The sequence below is a fragment of the Tursiops truncatus genome, chromosome 16, assembly GCF_011762595.2.
Source record: "Tursiops truncatus isolate mTurTru1 chromosome 16, mTurTru1.mat.Y, whole genome shotgun sequence".
In the NCBI taxonomy this organism is placed as follows: Eukaryota; Metazoa; Chordata; class Mammalia; order Artiodactyla; family Delphinidae; genus Tursiops; species Tursiops truncatus.
The window spans coordinates 79,308,150-79,329,309 of NC_047049.1; the positions used below are offsets into that span (position 1 = coordinate 79,308,150).

Below are 21,160 nucleotides of genomic sequence, written 5' to 3' on the forward strand. Positions count from 1 at the left end.
GTTAGACTTTTATGTGTGTTTATTCCAAGCTTTAAAGTTTTAGGATCCCTCAGCAGTCTGGTGGCATGTCGGCTGCGTGTCCCCGGGGAGTAAAACGCCAGGCTGGCGGCCAGGACGAGGCGTTCAGGCGGCCCTGTGCGCCCCGCGGCACTGAGCACGCGCGGGGCAGAGCTGCTCCCACCACGTGCCGGAGGCTGGTCCTGAGGCTCTTCCTGGTGTCCCCACGGGCCTCCCGCGGCTCCACACCAGCACCTGACCGCAGAGCGCCTTGGCATCTTCCAAGCTACGAGAAGGACCCTGGGGCTGACTGTCAGCCCAGGGGGATCAAGAACCCAGTCCCCCTCGTGATCCCAGCGCCGTGGGACCGGACTAGATGTTTGGGCTCGTGGGTCCCATGACGGGCCCCGGTTCCCAGCGAACACAAATCAGACTGTTGATGTGACGTCCTCCCAAGGTCCTGCGCCCATCACCTCCCTCAACTTCTCAAGAAAAGTGACCATAACCATCCCTATGCTCTGCACCTCCTGGCAGCCGGGACTAACACACTTTACAAGCATGACCGCCTTCAGTCCTAATAACTTCACGTAGCAGACATCGACATCTCTGCGCTACAACGAAGGAAGGGAAGCCAGGGGGTAAGTGACTCATCCAGTCCCCGAGCTCCCAAGGGACAGGGCTGGGGAGGCTGGCCCAGTATCACCCAACTCCATGGCCTCTGCCACCCACCGTAGGCAATTCCATCTGCACAGTTTCCACATGAACTAAGGAAAGAACTGAGTCTCAGAAAGTCATCTCACCATGAAGAAACCACTTTTCTCGCCAATGAGAGAAGGAAGAGTGCCTTAGTTTCTAGGGCCCTACAGAGGTATAGCCACAAAAACGCTATTTTTTGGATTAATTATATTACTCAAAAAACCCTACCTATTTGGGGTCCCAGAGCAAAAATATCACCAACCTCATTTTATCACGTACAGAGAATGGCCCTGCAGGTGAAGGGGCCTCTACCCTCTGCCAGGAGCTCACCTCTTTGCACACAGTAGAGAAGACAGGAGCGGGTATCCCAATGTGCACAGGCTTACCTCGGCGAGATGCGGAGCTCGCTTCCAGGCACCCGGAATAAAGCCAGTATCGCACTAAGGTGAGTCGCATGAATTTTTTAGTTTCTTGGTGCATCTAAAAAGTGTGCAATCGCATTATGTCTAAAAGAACGATGTACGTACCTTAATTAAAAAATACTTTATTACTAAAAACTGCTAACCATCATCTGAGCTTTTAGCAAGGAGTAATCTTTCTGCCGGTGGACGGTCTTGCCTCAGTGCTGAAGGCTGCTGACCGATCCGGACGGTGGTTGCTGAAGGGTGGGGTGGCCATGACAATGTCTTAAAATAAGACAACAATGAGGTCTGTCGCATTGATTGGCTCCTGCTTTCATGAATGATTTCTCGGCAGCAGGCAATGCTGTTTGACAGCATAGACCTTCTTTCAAAATTGGAGTCAATCGTCTCAAACCCTGCTACTGCTTTATCGACTAAGTTTATGGAATACCCTAAATCTCTGTTGTCATGTCAACAATCTCACAGCATCTTCACCAGGAGTAGCTTCCATCTCAAGAAACCTCTTTTCTTGCTCGTCCATAAGAAGCAACTCCTCATCCATTAAAGTTGTATCCTGAGATGGCAGCAGTTCAGTCCCATCTTCAGGCTCCACTTCTAGTTCTCTTGCTGTTTCCACCACATCTGTGGTTACTTCCTCCACTGAGGTCTTTTTTTTTCAATATTATGGCTTTTATTAAAACGCTGCACAGAATATCCTTATACACACATTTGACTCTCTCATTAGGATGAACCTCCAAAAGTGGAATCACTGGATCATCCACTGAGGTCTTGAACCCCTCAAAGTCACCCATAAGGATTGGAAGCAACTTCTTTCAAATTCCTGTTAATGTTGATATTCTGACCTCTTCCCATGAATCATGAACATTCTTAATGGCATCTAGAACAGTGAATCCTTTCCAGAAGGTTTTCAATTGACTTTGCCCAGATCCAGCAGAAGAATCACTATCTCTGGCAGCTATAGCCTTACAAAATATATTCCTTAAATAATAAGACCTAAAAGTTGAAGTTACTCTTTGATCCATGGGCTGTAGAATGGATGTTTTCTGAGCAGGCATGAAGAAAACATGAATCTCCAGCTTCTCCATCAGAGCTCTTGGGTGACCAGGTGCATTGTCAATTTTGAAAAGAATCTTTTTTTCTGAGCAGTAGGTCTCAGCAGTGGGCTTCATATATTCAGCAAACTATGTTGTCAACAGATGTGCTGTCACCAGGCTTTGTTATTCCACGTACAGAGCACAGAAAGAGTAGATTTCGCATAATTCTTAAGGGCTCTAGGATTTCCAGAATGGTAAATAAACACTGGCTTCAACTTCAAGTCACCAGCTGCACTGGCCCCTACCAAGAGAGTCAGCCCGTCCTTTGAAGCTTTGAAGCCAGGCATTGACTTCTCCTCTCCAGCTATGAAGGTCCTATGTGGCATCTTCTTCCGACTGAAGGCTGTTTCTTCTACATTGAAAATCTGTTGTTTGGTGTAGCCACCTTCATGAATATCTCAGCTAGACCTTCTGGAGAACTTGCTGCAGCTTGGGCATCAGCACCTGGGGCTTTACCCTGTACTTTCATGTTATGGAGACAGCTTCTTTCCTCAAACCTCATGAACCAACCTCTGCTGGCTTCAAGCTCTTCTTCTGCGGTTTCCTCACCTCTCTCAACCCTCAAAGAACTGAAGAGAGTTAGGGCTTTGCTCTGGATTACGCTCTGGCTTAATGGAATGTTGTCGCTGTTTTGATCCTCTCTCCAAACACTAAAACTTTCTTCCTATCAGCAGTAAGGGTGCTCTGCTTTCTTATCATTTGTGTGTTCACTTTTAATTTCCTTCAAGAACTTTTCCTTTGCACTCACAGCTTGGCTAACTGGCACAGGAGGCATAGCTTTCTGCCTGTCTCGGCTTTCAACGTACCTTCCTCGCTGAGCTTAATCATTTCCAGCTTTTGAAAAGTGAAAAGACGTGCAACTCTTCCTTTCACTTGAATGCTTGGAGGCCGCAAACCTTCAGTTTGTAAAAAAAGGCAGTATCTGCAAAGCACAAGACAACGAGGTATGCCTGTACTACCTTCTAAATCCTCCTTATCAGCTGACGGTGTTTACAATAACTGTTTTTTTTTTAATTTCAATTGCTTAGTAAAAATTTTAATCACTACTTAAGCTTTTGATAAAAGTTTGGTGTTTTTGATGCCTGATAACCTTCTATTAGAAATTCTCTGAAGGAGATAAAAGTTGATAATTTTTGCTACAGTGAAATGGTGACGACTTTTTTTTTCTAACTAATGAGGTAAATGGATACAAAGAGAGGAGAGGAGTACAGCTTAGATCAGGGAAAAATCAATCTTTATGGATTTGTCTTGTTCAGTTTTTGAATGTACAGTGATTTTATGTTTGTTTCACCTTGCTATAGAAAGTATTTCAAAACGGGGTAGCTAAATTTGCTTTCCAGTTGAAGACTCAAGAGAAAGTTATTATCTTAAGATAACCTAATAAAGTTTATAAAGTATTAGAAAAGGGCTTCCCTGGTGGCGCAGTGGTTGAGGGTCCGCCTGCCGATGCAGGGGACACAGGTTCGTGCCCTGGTCCGGGAAGATCCCACATGCTGCAGAGCGGCTGGGCCCGTGAGCCACGGCCGCTGAGCCTGCGCGTCTGGAGCCTGTGCTCCGTGACGGGAGAGGCCACAGAGGTGAGAGGCCCGCGTACCGCAAATAAATAAATTAGAAAAATTAACTGGGAGAAATTGTGCTGAGGAGGATGTGCTTGGTCATAAACAGCTCCCTACTCACAGCTACTAGTTCAAAGGAAAAAAAGAATAAACGTACAGGGAAGAAACTGGTCAATTCCTTGATCGGGTAATCAAATTACCATCACCAACCATCACATGCCTCCAGATGAGAGGCCAGGAAGGATGCCTCACCACACACTACAGAATTCTAGCTGAACCCAATCACAAGGAACCATCAGAAAGCCCCAAAAGAGGAACATCCTATTAAAATAGAGCTGCACTCTTCAAAAATGTCACTGTCACAAAGGACAAAAAAAATGACTGTGGAAATGTTCCACATTAAAGGAGGCTATCAAGACACGACAACTAAAGGTAATGCCTGGCTCTAGACTGAAGGAAAAGAAATGTTACGAACAACACTGTTAAGTCAACTTATAAAACCAGCATATGAGGGGCAGGGTAGATCAAAGGATTTTCTCAGTAAACTGACTGAGGTTGACAACTGTGCCAATTACGTAACAGCACATCCTTACGCTTCGGGAAAAATACTGCACGTTTAGGACTTACGTACTGTGATGATTACAACATACTCTCAAATGGTCCTCCCCCAATTTATATGTTTATACAAACATACAGACACACACACACACAAGAAGAGAGAGGGAATAAACAGGGCAAATGTTAAAAATAGGTGACTCTGGATACCAAGTCCACAGGGGGTCTTGCACTATCCTTATCTTTACAAGGTTCTCTAGGAGTAAAATTATATCCAAATAAAGTTTTTAAAAGTTAAGACTCAATACAAAAAAAGAAAACACTCACATGCATACTTTCTCAGTATCTGGTTCAAGAAAAGCACCAACTCCTGGCATGAGAGCTTCCTTCTGACGGCGCACAGGGCTTCAGACCGATGTGCACAGGACAAGGGCCAGGAGGAAGGACAGAGCGGGTGGTCAGAGGGAGAAAGAAAGGCCAGTCGCACACATCCTTCTCCAGGCACACTTCCGGAGCACGTGACTTCCCCGTGCTTCTTGGGAGGGGGTGCAGAAGAGTCACGCGAAGGAGAGGAAACCCAGGGCAGCAGCCGGCTTGGCATCTAACTGCACAGAACTGCACCCCGGCCGGCAGTGGGAAGTGATGAGCAGCCCACCTGCCCAGTGGAACCTGGGAGATCACCGGAAGGGCGGCCACGACAAAGCCTGCACGGTGAACTAAGGAGCCAACCTTATACGATGCTTGCAGTTCTTCTTCCTATTTTGATTCACTGCAGGAATGCTTTTACTGAAAAATTTTTACTTTTCATGTCTGCACCAGATAGCTTCTAATTCCCCTTGCTGATCTTGTAATACGTATGTGTGATCGTGAGGTACAGAAAGTGGGGCGGAACCAAGAAGCGAATGCCAGGCTTGCTGACAGCGAAGGAGATTCTAAAGCATGCTTGGGCTCTTGTCAGCCTTTCAAGAACGGCTCCTGACTCGATTTTTCTAAATTCTTTCTAAAGCTCAGTGGCCTGAAATACTAAGTGGCCTTTCCAGGTCAAGGTATTAAAAAAAAGAACCTTTCCCTGGACAGTTGATCTCGCACCTTCAAATGAAGTTTCAAAGATCTGAAGCAGACTCTTCTTTCAGAATCAAAAGCAGATCCTGCTCTCAGAAAGAATATGCACTGAAAGCCATATTTTGAACAAAACAGAAAAACGCAACCAAGCGTGTGGGTTTTCAGTGGGTATTCTGGTTCTAGCTCATTATCCCTTCCACGGATCTTTATCAAAAATGACACTGCTCAGCCTAAAAAATAAGGCTTTGAGTAGACGTCTCTTGTTCTTCACAACCTTATAATCTGCTGTTACCGTTTTGTGTGAGTAGGAGATACACCGGGAACCAACCAAAATGTTAAATCCTATACTGCATCAAATTCTAATAAAGCGTTCAAGGTGGCTGTCAAAAAGACCATTATGCAAAAGGCCAGCGTTATCCTAACAGCCTTGATCATTAGAAAACTGAAAAAGCAATCTTAATTACAGCAGCATCAGAAAATACAAAAGATCTATGAATAACCTTACAAAAAATTTTTTAAAAAGAAACGGAAAGAGAGAGAGATTCTGTTTTGGCTGTAGAGAATGAAGACTGTCTGGAAGATGAGGATGTTCTTTATATTATAATAACTACATTTTTGTTAAATTCCAGTCACTTCATACAAGACTTTTTGTAACAGATTACAGTTCATACCAGTACTGCTGCTTATAAGCTGTTTGTCGTTGGGCAAATTCCTTTCTATTCTATGCCTCAGTTTCCTCATCTGTAAAACAGGAAAACAGTGACAGTGTTGTCCTGAGGATTAAATGAGTTAGTGTCTGAAGCATAATTTGAACTCAGTAACTTTACCACCACCATTACTATTATCACCAACATTGCCACAATTTGGAAGAACAAGCAAACAAGAACGGATAAGACATTGTTTTGAAGAAGAGTAATACAAGTAATTACCAGAGTACTGATGCAAGCATCAAACAGATCAACGAAAGAGAACAGACAACCCTAAAACATTATACACACACAGGTATTTTTTTAATATAATAAATGCAGCATCATAAACTAATGAGAAATGAGTTATTAACAGACGGTTTTGGAAAACCAGCTAAGTATTTGGAAGAAAATCAATTGAGAGTCTCATTGAATATTACATTCCAGATAAATCCAGATGGATTAAAAAAATGTCAAAAAAAAAAAAGCACACAGAAGAAGAAACATATAGGTAAAAAATTTTATATTAACTTGGAATAGGAACAGACTTTCTCAATATTAAAAAAGAAAAAAAAAGGAAATCACCAAAGCGACAAACTGAGAAAGAGAATCAATAAAAATAAAAAAAGTTATTTACCTTATAAAAGATCTCTTTAAGCTAAAAGAAAAAAATGCGGAAATGAACAAACAACTTAGATTCTTAAAAATACCCAATAAAACAACTGAAAAACTTTTAACCTCATTAGTACTTTAAAAAGATAAAATCAAAGCAAAGCAACGTGTTTTAGTATCAAAAGTCAGTATAGTGCTCAGTGTTGGCAGAAGTGCAGCAAGAGAAACACACATGCACATGGCAGGGGGTGCAAAGTGACACAACTGTCACACACACACAGCAACACCCTGGAAATTCACACCCCTCCACCCAGTATTCCACCCATAGGTCCCCCACAGGGAGACAGTCACGGCTGGATAAAGGATGATCCACAAAGAGGGCTTCCAGCAAAGTTACCTGCAACAGTGATAAATAAATTCAATATCCGACACTGAGGGAGTAACAGTTAAATCAGAGATGGAAATCCATACCACCATATATTATGCAATCATTAAAGTATCACAGTTGTTGTTGTTGTTTTTTGGCCACACCGCACCACTTGTGGGATCTTAGTTCCCCGACCAGGGATTGAACCCATGCCTCCTGCAGTGGAATCACGGAGTCCTAACCACTGGACCGCCAGGGAATTCCCAAAGTATCACAGTTTTGAAGATTATCATGTTGTGAGACCATTCCCATGTCACTCAATCGTATTAAATGAAAAAGCCCAAACCTATAAAACTATATTTGGCATTTTCCCCAATTTTGGATGACTATAATAAAGAAACAAGGTATAGAAAAAGGGCAGAAACAAAATATGCTAAAAGTGGTTAACTCAGTGATAAGACTGAGTTATCCATATTTTCTTTTCTTATTTTATACTTTTTACACATTTTCTACCTTAAGTATGTAGAACTTTAATACTCAAGAAAACAGTAAATGTTGTCAAATGAGGGAAGACGTAGCCATGGAATGAAAAGAAAAATCAACAATAGTAAAGTCTACAAGGGCTTTCTAAAAGCCTTACTGAGTCTAGAATGTTTACCATCTACTCTGTGTCGATTTCCCATGTGCCCATGGTGGTGGGCTGGCCTCCACTCCTGCCTGGGGAAGAGCAGCAAGAGCCCCACAGCAGGCTGGCTTCTGCCTGGCCTCAGGCTGCTGCTTTTCGGCTCCCAGACACATTCTTACTCCCCAACCCACAGGCATGGCCCTGCTGGCCCAAAGAATAATTTTTCTTATGTTTTTCACAGTACCTAAAAATAACAACTCAAAATATTTTTCAACGATAGTGAAATTTCTCACACATAGGAAGCACTTAATAGATATTCCTTAACTTATTGTCAGAGTTTGTGTTTTCATATACCCTGGGCACTAGAAGCTAACCCACTGTCTGTCTGTTTAAAGGCTCTCACCTGCCTGGAGGCATAACCCTCCCAAACCTCAGACTATACTACAAAGCTACAGTCATCAAAACAGCGTAGTGTTGGCACAAAAACAGAATATGGATCAATGGAATAGAATAGAGCCCAGAAATAAATCTACACACTTACCCAATTCCCTGGCAGTCGAGTGGTTAGGACTCCTCACTTTCCCTGACAGGGGCCGGGGTTCAAGCCCTGATCCGGGAACTAAGATCCCATAAGCCACCACCAAAAAAAAAAAACAAAAACCCTACACACTTATGGTTAATTAATCTTCAACAAAGGAGGCAAGAATATATCAATAAAATGGGAAAAAGTCTCTTCAGCAAGTGGTGCCGGGAAAACTGGACAGCTGCATGTAAATCAATGAAGCTAGAACGCACCTTCACACCATGCACAAAAATAGACTCAAAATGGCTTAAAGACTTAAATATAAAACAAGACACCATACAACTCCTAGAGGAGAACACAGGCAAAACATTCTATGACATAAATCATACCAATGTTTTCTTAGGTCAGTCTCCCAAGGCAATAGAAATAAACACAAAAATAAACAAATGGGACCTAATCAAACTTACAAGCTTTTGCACAGCAAAAGAAACCATAAACAAAACAAAAAACAACCTACAGAATGGGAGAAAATATTTGCAAACAATGTGACTGACAAGGGCTTAATTTCCAAAATATACAAACAGCTCATACAACTCAACAACAAAAAAACAAACAACCCAATCGAAAAATGGGCAGAAGACCTAAATAGACATTTCTCCAAAGACATACAGATGGCCAATAGGCACAGGAAAAGATACTCAACATCACTAACTATTAGAGAAATACAAATCAAAACTACAGTGAGGTACTACCTCATACTGGTCAGAATGGCCATCATTAAAAAATCTGCAAATAATAAATGCCAGAAAGGGTGTGGAGAAAAGAGAATGCTGAAACACTGTTGATGGGCATGTAAGTTGGTGCAGCCACTACGGAAAACAGTATGGAGGTTCCTCAAAAAACTAAAAATAGGGCTTCCCTGGTGGCACAGTGGTTGAGAATCTGCCTGCCAATGCAGGGGACATGGGTTCGAGCCCTGGTCTGGGAAGATCCCACATGCCGCGGAGCAACTGGGCCCGTGAGCCACAATTACTGAGCCTGTGCGTCTGGAGCCTGTGCTCCGCAACAAGAGAGGCAGTGATAGTGAGAGGCCCACGCACCGCGATGAAGAGTGGCCCCTGCTTGCCGCAACTAGAGAAAGCCCTCGCACTAAAACGAAGACCCAACACAGCCATAAATAAATAAATAAAGCAAACTGTCAACAAGTAAAAATAGATAAACACTATTATATTTAAGGACAGTCTGTTCCTTTTAAAAAAAAAAAACAACTAAAAATAGAGTTACTGTATGATCCAGCAATTCCACTCCTGGGCATATATCTGGACAAAACCATAATTCAAAAAGATACATGCGGGGCTTCCCTGGTGGCACAGTGGTTGAGAGTCCGCCTGCCGATTCAGGGGACACGGGTTTGTGCCCCGGTCCGGGAAGATCCCACATGCCGCGGAGCGGCTGGGCCCATGAGCCATGGCTGCTGAGCTTGCGCGTCCGGAGCCTGTGCTCCGCAACGGGAGAGGCCACAACAGTGAGAGGCCCGCGTACCGCAAAAAAAAAAAAAAAAAAAAAAAGATACATGCACCCCTATGTTCATAGCAGCACTATTTACAATAGCCAAGACATGGAAACAACCTGACTGTCCACTGACAGATGAATGGATAAAGAAGATGTGGTACATATACACAATGGAATATTACTCAGCCATAAAAAAAGAACGAAATAATGCCACTTGCAGCAACATGGATGGACCTAGCGATTAGCACACTAAGTGAAGTGAGTCAGAAAGACAGATACCATATGATATCACTTATATGTGGAATCTAAAATATGGCACGAATGAACTTAGCTACACAACAGAAACAGACTCACAGACATAGAGAACAGACTTGTGGTTGCCAAGGGGGATGGGGGAGGGGGGGAAGGAAGCATTGGGAGTTTGGGGTTAACAGATGTAAACTATTACATAAAGGATGGATAAACAACAAGGTCCTACTATACAAAACAGGGAACTATGTTCAATAACCTGGGATGAAACATAATGGAAAACAATGTAAAAAAGAATGTATATATGTGTATAATGGTGTCACTTTGCTGCACAGCAGAGATTAATGCAACATTGTAACTCAACTATATTTCAATAAAAAATTTAAAAAACAACAAAAAAATAAAGGCTGTCACCGGCCTAAATGTGGTTTCTAAAACTTTCAGCTTACTTTAGTCGGTCACTCCAATTGCCAATAATAAAACCTGTCTCTCTATAATATCCTATTTTTGTTGCCTGTTACTTAAACTTTCTTTTCTTTCTTTCTTTCTTTTTTAAGTATAAAGGCAAAACACTAATTCCTTTTCCTTTCTTTGTCCCCAGTAAAATACAGGAGATGGGAGAAAAAATTCTGCTTCAGAAAAGAAACCCATGGATACGAACCTGCAGCCTGGGAAATTTTCCTACCTAGAATGTTGGAAGTCTGGGTTTGGTAATCAAAGTATAAAATATTGGAAGAGTCTGCTTTTCTTTCTTTTTTAACTAAGAAAAAAAAGCGATTCAAGTTCTTATTCCGGTCAGTACACGATTTCTTATATAATCCTGCAGACAGACGTCAAAGCCGTATGTGCACACTGCTCTCCTAGGACTGTCTGCTCTAAGCAAGGTAAGTAAAAATCATTCTTTATATGGATCCAGTACCCAAAGCCAGAGTCATCATCTGGAATTTGATTTGAAGTATTTCACTTGCTTCTTGAGCATTTAAGTAGAGAGGTAGGTATTTGACGGGAAAAGAACTAGAGAGAAAAATATGCTTCCTGACTGTTTCCGCAGAAGACAACAGGCACGAGAGTCCCCAGTGCAGGGAACGAAAGTTCCTAGAGGAAGAAATCAGGAAGAAAGGTGAGGGGAGCAGGCGAGGGGGGGCGAAGCCAAGGAGCAGGTGGGCTTGGAGGGGCAGCAGCCGCTACCAACACAGTGCAACATCCCGCCGGCCCCGGGAGTCAGAAGCTGCCCTCAGCAGGCAAACCTGACCTTTCCAGCAGCCAAAGCTTTGGCACCTGCCGAAGCCCTCACCGCCCCTTTTAGCTGAGCCCTGAATGAGCAGAGAGGCCAAGATATGAGGAGCCTGCCAACCACAGAAACAGCAGTGCCAAGGGCGGAAGGCTGGGGGCCGGGCACGAGGGGAACAGGCTGAGCCGGCAGGCGGGAGATGGGGAGGACGGAGGGCAGGAGGCCCGGACAGAGCCGGCCTTCCGGGCCCCGGGGAGGACCTTGGACTCGACTGCTGGTACGACGGAGACCGCCGCAAAGTTGATAAAGAATTGCCTCTTGAGACAGGTCCATACTCTTCAATCTTCACGACAGTATTATAAATCAATGGTGTGAGTCTATACTAGATGATATAAAACCCATATTCCTTAACAGGCACCACAAAACCCTGCATCATGGGACTCTACCCGGCTCGCCCACCGCACCTCCCCCACCTGCTCCTGCCCAGGGCCCCCGGCCTCGGTGTCTCTGCTTCTATCATCCGTGACGTTCTCCCAGACACCCCCATACAACACCCCAGGATTCCCTCCCGGAAGGGACGGTGCCCTCTGATCTTTTCATTTCATCCAAATGTCACCTCCTCAGAGCTCTTTCCTGGTCACCAGGTCTAAAGTCAGTTCCTCCTCCTTCTCTCACAGCACCCTGCTTTTCTTCTTGGCTGCATTTATGACAATTATACATTTATTTGTTTAATGTCTACATTTCCCACTAGAATGAGAGTTTGGGGAGAGTAGAAAACATGTTTTTTTCCTGACTGTATATCTGGGATTTGATAAATATTTGATGAATGAATGCAAAAAACAAGTAATACATAGTCAACAAAACCGAAAGTTGGTTCTTTGAAAAGAGCAACTAAATTGACAACCCTTTAACTATTACTGAAGTCCATAAAGAGAGGACTTAAATAATTAAAACGCATGAAAGAAGGGAAAATACCACAGACCTTACAAAATAAAAAGGATTACAGGGGAATATATAAACAACCGTATGCCGACGAATTAGATAACTTACTATCTAATGAAACGGTCCAATAAATTACTAAAAGACACAAATTACCACAACTGATTCAACGTGAAATAAAAAAATCAGCAGACCTATAACAAATAAAGAAATTGAATTCATAATTTAAAAGATTCCTATGAAGAAAAACCCAGGCCCACATGGTTTCACTGGTGAATTCTATCAAACATTCCAAGAAAAATTAATACCAGTCTTTTACAAACTCTTCCAAAAATTAGAAGAGGAAGGAATACTGCCTAGCTCATTCTACAAGACCACAATTACCCTGATATCAAAATTAGACAAAGATACTACAAGAAAAGAGAGCTACGGTCCACATCCCTTATGAATGTAGATGCAGAAATCCTCAACAAAATACTAGCAAACAGAATCCGGCAACATATAAAAGAAATATACATATGCCATGACCAAGAGGGATTTATTTCAAGAAAACAAAGTAGGTTTAACATCCAAATATGAATGTAATATACTATATTAATATAATATAGGATAAAAATCACATAGTCACCGCTATAAATGCAGAAAAAGGATCTGACAAAACCCAACACTTCTTCACTTTAAAAAACAAATGTTAAACCACAAGCTAGAAACAGAAAGGAACATCGTCAACCTGGTGTTAGCCATCCACAAACAACCTACCCCTAACATCATACGTGACGGCGGGGGAATGAGAGCTTTCTTCCTGAGATCAGGAACGAGACCAGGAGGTCCACTTGCGACGCTTCTATTCATCACTGAACTGAGATTCTGGCTGAGGCGGTTAGGAAAGAAAACAAAATAAAAGGCATCCAAAGTGGACAGGAAAAAGTAAAATGATCCCCGTTTGCAGATGATATCATTTTGTAACTAAAAAATTCTAAGGAATTCATTAAAGAACTATTAGTTTGACAACTATTAGTTTGCAGGATACAAGGTCTATACACAAAAATCAACAGTATTTCTGTACATTAGTAATGAACATTCCAAAAATAAAATTAGGAAAATAATTCTATTTACAATAGCATCAAAAAGTATAAAATAGTAAGGTATAAATTTTTTAAAAAGAAGCATAAGACTTATATGCTGGAAACTACAAAACAACATGGCTGAACAAAATTAAAGACACTCTAAGTAAATAAAAAGACATGTCATTCATGTTCATGGATCTAAAGATTTAATATTGTTAAGATAGCAATACTCCCCAAATTGATTTATAGATTCAATACAATCTCTATCAAAATTCTAGCTTCAGTAATCAAACAGTGTGCTTCTGATATAAGAATAGATGGAACCGACATGAGGATAAACAGAATAGAATTGAAAATCTAAAATCAATCCTTATACTCATGGTCAATTGATTTCTAAAAGAGTGCCAAGACAATTAAATGGAAAAAGAATAGTCTTGTCAACAAATGGTTCTGAAACAACTGGATATTTATATGCAAAAGAATGACTTTCGATCCACACCTTACAACATATACAAAAATCAATTCAGAACAGACCACAGACCTAAATGCATTAGTAAAACTGTAAAACTCTTGGAAGAACACATGGGAGTTAATCTTCCTGAAACTGTGTTAGTAAAGCATCAAAAGCACAAACAACATTAAGAAAAATAGATACACTGGACTTTTCAAAAATAAGAACATTTGTGGCCTTTCCTGGTGGCCCAGTGGTTAAGACTCTGTGCTGCCACTGCAGGGGGCACGGGTTCAATCCCTGATCGGGGAAGTTTTGCATGCCGCGCCACGCGGCCAAAAAAGTTTTTAAAAAATAAATAAATAAAAACATTTGTGTCATCACATCGAGAAAGTAAAGACAACTACAGAGTTGATGAATACAGTCGTCCCTGGGCATCCGCAGGGCACTGGTTCCAGGGTCCTCCCCCACACACCGAATCCACGGATGCTCAAGTCCCTCAGATAAGATGGCACAATGGTCCCCCATATCCATGGAACCCCTGGATACGGAGAGCCAACTGTATACCTGCATATCACATCCAGATGGCCAATAAGTACATGACACGATGCTCAACATCAGTAGGTCAATAGGGAAATGCAAATGAAAACACAGTGCGACAACGCTTCACACCTACTAGAAGGGGTACAGTTACAAAGACAGTAACGATTAGCAAGGATGTGGAGAAACTGAAACCATCATCCATTGCTGGCAGGAATGTAAAACAGCACAGCTAGTTTGGAAAACACTCTAGTCATTTCCCCAAAAGTTATATATAGAACTACCTCATGACCCAGCATTTCCACTCGTAGGTATATACTCAAGAGACCTAAAAACAGATGTCTACCCAAAAACTTGGACACAATTGTTCAGGGCAGCATTATTCATAATAGCCAAAAAGTAGAAACTCATCCAAATGTTCACCAGCTGAAGAATAGATAAATAAAATAAGGTATATCCATATAATGGAATATCACACAGCCATGAAAAGGAATGAAGCACTGGTATGCACTGTGATGTGGATAAACCCCGTAAATATTATGCCAAGTGAAACAGGCTCGTCACAGAAAGACCACATATGGTATCATTCCCTTTCTAGGAAATCTCCAGAATCCTCAAATCTACAAAGAAGCAGGGTAGTGCCTGCCAGGGGCTGGGGACACAGGAATGGAGACTGCTTCATGGGTGTGGGGTTTCTTTTCGGGATGGCAAAAATGTTCTAAAATTAGGCTGTGTTAATTGGTTGCACAATCCTATGAATACCTGAGAAAAAAATGAACTGTATATTTTAAATGGGTGAACTGTATGGTATGTGAATTATATCTCAATAAAGCTGTTTAAAAAAATACAGGTAATACAGTGATATAATGTGTTACGTGCTTACCATTATGTTCATATGACATTTTACCTTCCTAAATGTTTATGTGCTGTGCTGTGAAAACAGGGTTAAGATATACACAAGGGGAAAGCAGAGGAAAGACTCATCTTTGGGGACCATGGTAGCTAGGCATCAGAGCCCTCCCAATGTAAAATACTTACATATGCTGAATTTCTGTAACAAGGAGTTTACTTGTAGTTCGGAGTGACAGTAAATTATGTGGCATATCCTTACTAAGGCTCAATCAATTGAAGACTTTTAAGCTGTAAATGCAAAACTGGCCTCTCTGTAAGAGCGAAAGCCAGCAATTCCCACAAGGCATGGAGAACAGACGTGCTCAAAAAACCAGAAACACGCACTCACATTCCTCAAGACAGGAAGCACCAGCTGCTCGAAGGAAGTCAGATCCACCACATACTGCCCAACACAGCACTCACGCTTTCCAGGCGGAAGCTCTGACCTGAAAGAAAAGATAGTACATCCTTTGTCGAAAGACCCCTCTACTGATTTCTGGGTTTTAGCTACTCCACTGAGCCTCTGGCCTTCTGCGTGTGCTAAACCAAACAGAAAGTGGCAGTGAGCAAAGGTGACCTGATTCCACACCCTTTCCTGAGAGCAGGGCTAACACCGGTGGGCACACCACCACCCACGGCCCGGCAGCTGCCTTCGGGGAGCTGGCACGTCACCTATCTTAGAAGAGTGACGTGAGAAACAGGGCTACGAAGTACCAAGTGAGAAGAGCTTACTACTCAGTGGAGTACGTTCTAAGTGGAATATGATATTTTCAACTTTGTTTTTTATGTGATGATTTCAACCTCTGTTTTCTTTTTCCAAGAAATCCGTAAAGGCTCAGGATTCTTCAAGATAGAAGAGATCACCTGGCTCAGCCCTGGGCCCAGGGAGAATAAAACACCACGGAAGTGAAGCTGCAGTACCCAATCCTGGATAAAGGTCCGCGGGCACCAGACAACGTGACAACATCGAACCCTATTCTTCTTCCTCCCTGTCTGACTTCTTCTGTATAGAACCCGTCGACAGGCACGCCAGAGGACTTTAAAACTTCACTGACTTTCTGGATCAACGTTGTTTTTCCAACCCCTAAAAAAAAAAAAAAAAAAAAAAAAAAGCCCATTAGGAACCACTGCTTTGCTGGAGCACAGGAATCACCAGGAGGAGAGAAACAGGCTGCAAATGGATTTTATGAATGTTAATGTCACTTAATTTTGACTGCTCCAGGTGTTAAAACTCTTGAATTTCAAGTAGAAACAAGCATAATAAAAATATGAATGGTATCTTGAAGTTTATTTTTAAATTCTGAAACAGTATTGGTTTTGTCACATACACCATCCCAGAACCAGGTGAGTGGTTTGCTGATAAAAATCTCAAGTGCAATTTACATCCTAGGAGACGAGCTTCTACTTTCTCCTAGGTTTACTCTCCTTGGGGGAGCAAACTTTTTCCCCTAGAAAGTAAAGCTGGTCAAGCTTCGGTCAAAGGCTGCATGCTTTAAGTTAGGATTTTAAGACACTCTGGACCACCATTTAACAGTGGGAACCTCACTTCAGTCCTCCACAAACTTACATTGTATGTGTCCCGAAAGCAGGTCTCTCAAATACCACGAACACCACTAGAAATGGCAGTTTTTCAATTTTTTCCACAAGAGCAATCCCATCAGGGTGGCCACCCCTTGGAGTGTTACTAAGCATTCCTTCTGCTTGCCCACAACCCCTTCCCAGATTATAGGCTGTCCACTTGTACCTGCCCATCCTCCACACCCAGGACCCCTTCCTTTCCTTCCGGCCTGGCCCCTGGACTACTCGGATTAACTCTTGGGTGTTTACAAGTAACATAACGATACTAATCACTGACACCGTGGAGCCAGGCCCTGGTCTCGCATGCCTCGCAAGCATTTTGTTGGTTAAATTCTCACAACCACCCTCTGAAGCAGTTACCATCCTTGTCCCTATTTTACAGATGAAGAAACTGAGGCACAGAGAGGTTAGGTAACTTGGCCACGGTTACACACCTAGGAAGGACCATACATTTTAACAGGGGCCTTCATCTGCCACCATGACTTTGTTTATAGGAGACTTGCTCCCATACAGATTAAAGTCAATGGCATCATGATTACCAAAAAAGGGGAACAAAAAGGTCTGTAACAGAGCTATTCTGAAATACAACAGGGTTGCAAATCATATTATTTCTATGGCTGCCCAGAGCCATCAGGGATCCCCAACGGGCCTTTTAACCTTCCTTGAAATAAAATACGATCTGTCATTTAAAGCATCTCTCCTCCAGACTTCACACTAGCAAACAATGGCACGTGGCCTTCTGGAACACGAGCAGCAGCCCACGCTCCCGTGACTAGGAAAGAACTACGCAGGGTCGTGACCCCAGCTCTGTCCTTTGGTAACTGCCGCTTTAGGAGTCGCTGAAGAATCTGCTTAATGAAGGCAAGCGGCCTTGAGGGATGTGTAAGCTGGGACTTTCCCGAAGGGCCATTTCTACCACAGTACACAGCAATGCCACAGCTAGGAATTCATCCTCAGCAATGAATCTGACAACGGTACAGAGATACAAGGAACCGGATGTTCACGTCAGCATTCTTCGTAATTGTGCAAAACACAGAAACAATTTAATGTTGATCTGTAATGCTGACTGTTAAATTATGGTATCATGTGTGTAATGACACAAACACACAGGAATCTCATGCAGCCATTATTAAAGAGAATACTCTTTACCTATGGAAACAGTTTACTGGTTAGCATGGAAAACAGACCACAGTGTATGAAAATAATATATGGAGAAGAAGCAGGTTAAGAAACAGCAGACAGGGCTTCCCTGGTGGCACAGTGGTTGAGAATCTGCCTGCCAATGCAGGGGACACGGGTTTGAGCCCTGGTCCAGGAAGATCCCACATGCCACGGAGCAACTAAGCCCGCGAGCCACAACTACTGAGCCTGTGTGCCACAACTACTGAAGCCCGCAAGCTCTAGGGCCTGTGCTCTGCAACGAGAAGCCACCGCAATGAGAAGCCCGTGCACCACAATGAGGAGTAGCCCCCGTTTGCTGCAACTAGAGAAAGCCTGTGCAGCAATGAAGACTCAACGCAGCCAGAAACAATAAAATAAATAAAATAAATAAATTAAAAAAAAAAAAAGAAACAGCAGACACACATAGTAGTATTCTATTATATATATATATATGTGTGTGTATATATATATATATATATATATATACTTTTTTTTTTTTTTTTTTTTTTTTTTGGCGGTACGCGGGCCTCTCACTGTTGTGGCCTCTTCCGTTGCGGAGCACAGGCTCCGGATGCGCAGGCTCAGCGGCCATGGCTCACGGGCCCAGCAGCTCCACGGCATGTGGGAATCTTCCCGGACCGGGGCACGAACCCGTGTCCCCTGCATCGGCAGGCGGACTCTCAACCACTGCGCCACCAGGGAAGCCCCATTATATTTTTTAAAGGCCACAAATAACAAATGTTGGTGAGGATGTAGAGAAAAGGGAACCCTTGTACACTATTGATGTGAATGTAAATTGATGTAGCCACTGTGGAAAACAGTATGGAGGTTCCTCAAAAAACTAAAAACAGAACTACCATATTATCCAGGAATTCCACTCCTGGGTATATACCCAAAGAAAACAAAAACACTAATTTGAAAAGATAAATGTACCCCAATGTTCATAGCAGAATTATTTACAACAGCCAAGATATGGAAATTTCCATCAACAGATGAATGGATAAAGAAGATGTGGTACATATATACAATGGAATATTACTCAGTCATAAAAAAGATTGAAATTTTGCCATTTGCAGCAACATGGATGGACCCGAAGGTTATTACGCTTACTGAAATAAGTCAGAGAAAGACAAATACTGTATGTTATCACTTACATATGGAATCTAAAAAATAAAACAAACTAGTGAATATAACAAAAAAGAAAAATATAAAGAACAAACTAGTGGTTACCAGTGGGGAGAGGGAAGGTAGGAGGGGCAAGACAGGGAATAAACAGTTAAAAACTACTATGTATAAAATAAATAACCTGCAAGGATACACCGTACAACACAGAGAATATAGCCAATATTTTATAATAACTATAAATGGAGTATAATCTTTAAAAACTGTGAATAACTATGTTGTACACCTGAAACTTATATAATATTGTAAATCAACTATACCTCAATTTAAAAAAAAGTGAAGTATGCATATGTTTATTGAAGAAAATGTTGAGAACACAGAAAGGTTTACAGCATTTATTTCTGTATGTTGGAAACCCATGTGATTTCACTTCTTTAAAATTTTTCTTGATTTCATTGTTTTTTTTTTTTGGTCTTATAGTGAGTGGTTATTACTATTAATTTAAGAAAAAACAAAGCTATTTACATTATGCAAAATACAAAATGGAACAGCTGTAACAAAAGGGGACATTGTGGGTCCGATCTATGAGGGAGAACATTATGAAGCAAGAGGAGGCCTTGGGCTCAAGTCCCTTTCTTCCTCTTCGGCTCTAGAAACCTTCCGGTGAATTTTTCACCTCCGTTAATTAAGCTACTAACCTAGTGTTGTCTACACTGGCTAAGAAGTGGCCTGTGTGAGAAGGAGACCCCAAGCTGAAAGGTCCACACCATGCACAGACAAGAACAGGTCAGAAAGCTCCAGAATTATTTTGGCTCTGGTTCTCCCATAAAGCTGACCCTGAAATAAAGACTCAAATACAGGCAGTTTAAATTGGGAAGCAACACCCCAAGACGACATGCTGGTAGGAAGATAATCGCAGTATCAAACAAGTTACCACTGTGGGTAGCTTAATCCCACTGGGAAATCCTAGGACACAGTTCTGGACCCAAAGCTCCGAGTTCTCCTGTCTGAGGGGTGAGGAAGTAAGGAGTTTACCTGCTCACTTCCATCTATCATGGGTCAAGGCTGCTCCTGAGGGAAGGCATTCCCTGGCCCTCAGGCCTGCCCTGTGCAGGCAGAGTGGGCTCCAGGGACCAGAGAAAGCCCTCCAGGATGGGTCAGAGGCTCTATAGTTGGAAGCTGGAAAAAATGCTAAGTGCCAAAGACACATGGGTGAGGCCCTGACAGTGCAGAAAACGAAAAGTGACCTCTTTGAGAAGATACCTTACCCGATGGTCTGAACGTGTAGAGATTGATTGATTGATTGATTTATATTTATTTATTTTTTACACAACTTTATTGGAGTATAATTGCTTCACAATGCTGTGTTAGTTTCTGTTGTACAACAAAGTGAATCAGCTATATGCATACATATATCCCCATAGCCCCTCCCTCTTGCGTCTCCCTCCCACCCTCCCTATCCCACCCCTCTAGGTGGTCACAAAGCACCGAGCTGCTCTCCCTGTGCTATGTGGCTGCTTCCCACTAGCTATCAATTTTACATTTGTGAACACGTAGAGATTTAGACCGCCGGCAGAGTTTGGGATTGGGTTGGTGAGAGAAAGAAACTAAGTCAATGAGAAAACAACATTAGACAACAACTCCAAAGAGAAAAAAAAAATTGTTCACAAAGGGAAAAGAAATGATAGATTACTCCAAGGCTCTTCTGTGATTAGCTTTTGCTAATAATACTGTAAACACTGACCACTGAGCTAATTAAAATTACAGGATAACTGCGTTACGAAGATTAGGAGGAAGAGAAGGTGAGTGGGTTTGAGGACAGGCTTAAGAGAGCTATACTGTAGGAATGAGTCTTCCAATTATGTGTATGTACATAAAACTTTTATGAAGAAGGAAACAGAAAGAAGAACCAGTATTGGCCAGGCGAGCCTCTGTCCCCACCCACCTCCGGGACGCAGCCAGGTACCATCACAATAACAAGCCACCTCTGTTATGAAACACATCGATGTCTTGGGGCCAGCCTGCTGAGAAAACTGCATTCCAAGTTTCAAATAAAGGACTGACAAATCAACTTTCAGAAGATGGTCCTTTACCTCTGGGTATCAGAAATTTCTCACAACACCTCCCTCCTCAGCACTCCCCCACTGCCTGGTAAAAATAAAATCCCAGAATCTGCAATATTAAGTTAGCCTTTGCTCCTGAAGGCTAAAAATGATAATCATTA

General features: G+C 42.3%; 1 protein-coding gene across 7 annotated transcripts in view; it reads right to left on the reverse strand.

Moving 5' to 3' along the window:
- The window catches only part of NTPCR (nucleoside-triphosphatase, cancer-related), a 36,567-nt gene that overhangs the window by 14,321 nt on the left and 1,086 nt on the right, over positions 1–21,160 (reverse strand). For 4 of the 7 annotated variants that reach the window (XR_012326675.1, XM_019941571.3, XM_019941569.3 and 1 more), the window contains exons 2-3: positions 15,997–16,159; positions 15,425–15,521 (exon numbers count right to left, since the gene is read on the reverse strand). Coding sequence is in view for 5 of the 7 variants with exons in the window: in XM_019941571.3 (XP_019797130.1) it covers positions 15,425–15,521; positions 15,997–16,159 (260 nt within the window). In the remaining 2 variants the exon portion in view is untranslated. Of the gene's footprint in view, positions 1–6,053; positions 6,124–6,705; positions 6,727–15,424; positions 15,522–15,996; positions 16,160–21,160 lie in introns of all 7 variants that reach the window. The other 3 variants (XR_012326674.1, XM_019941564.3, XM_019941568.3) reach the window with 2 other exon arrangements.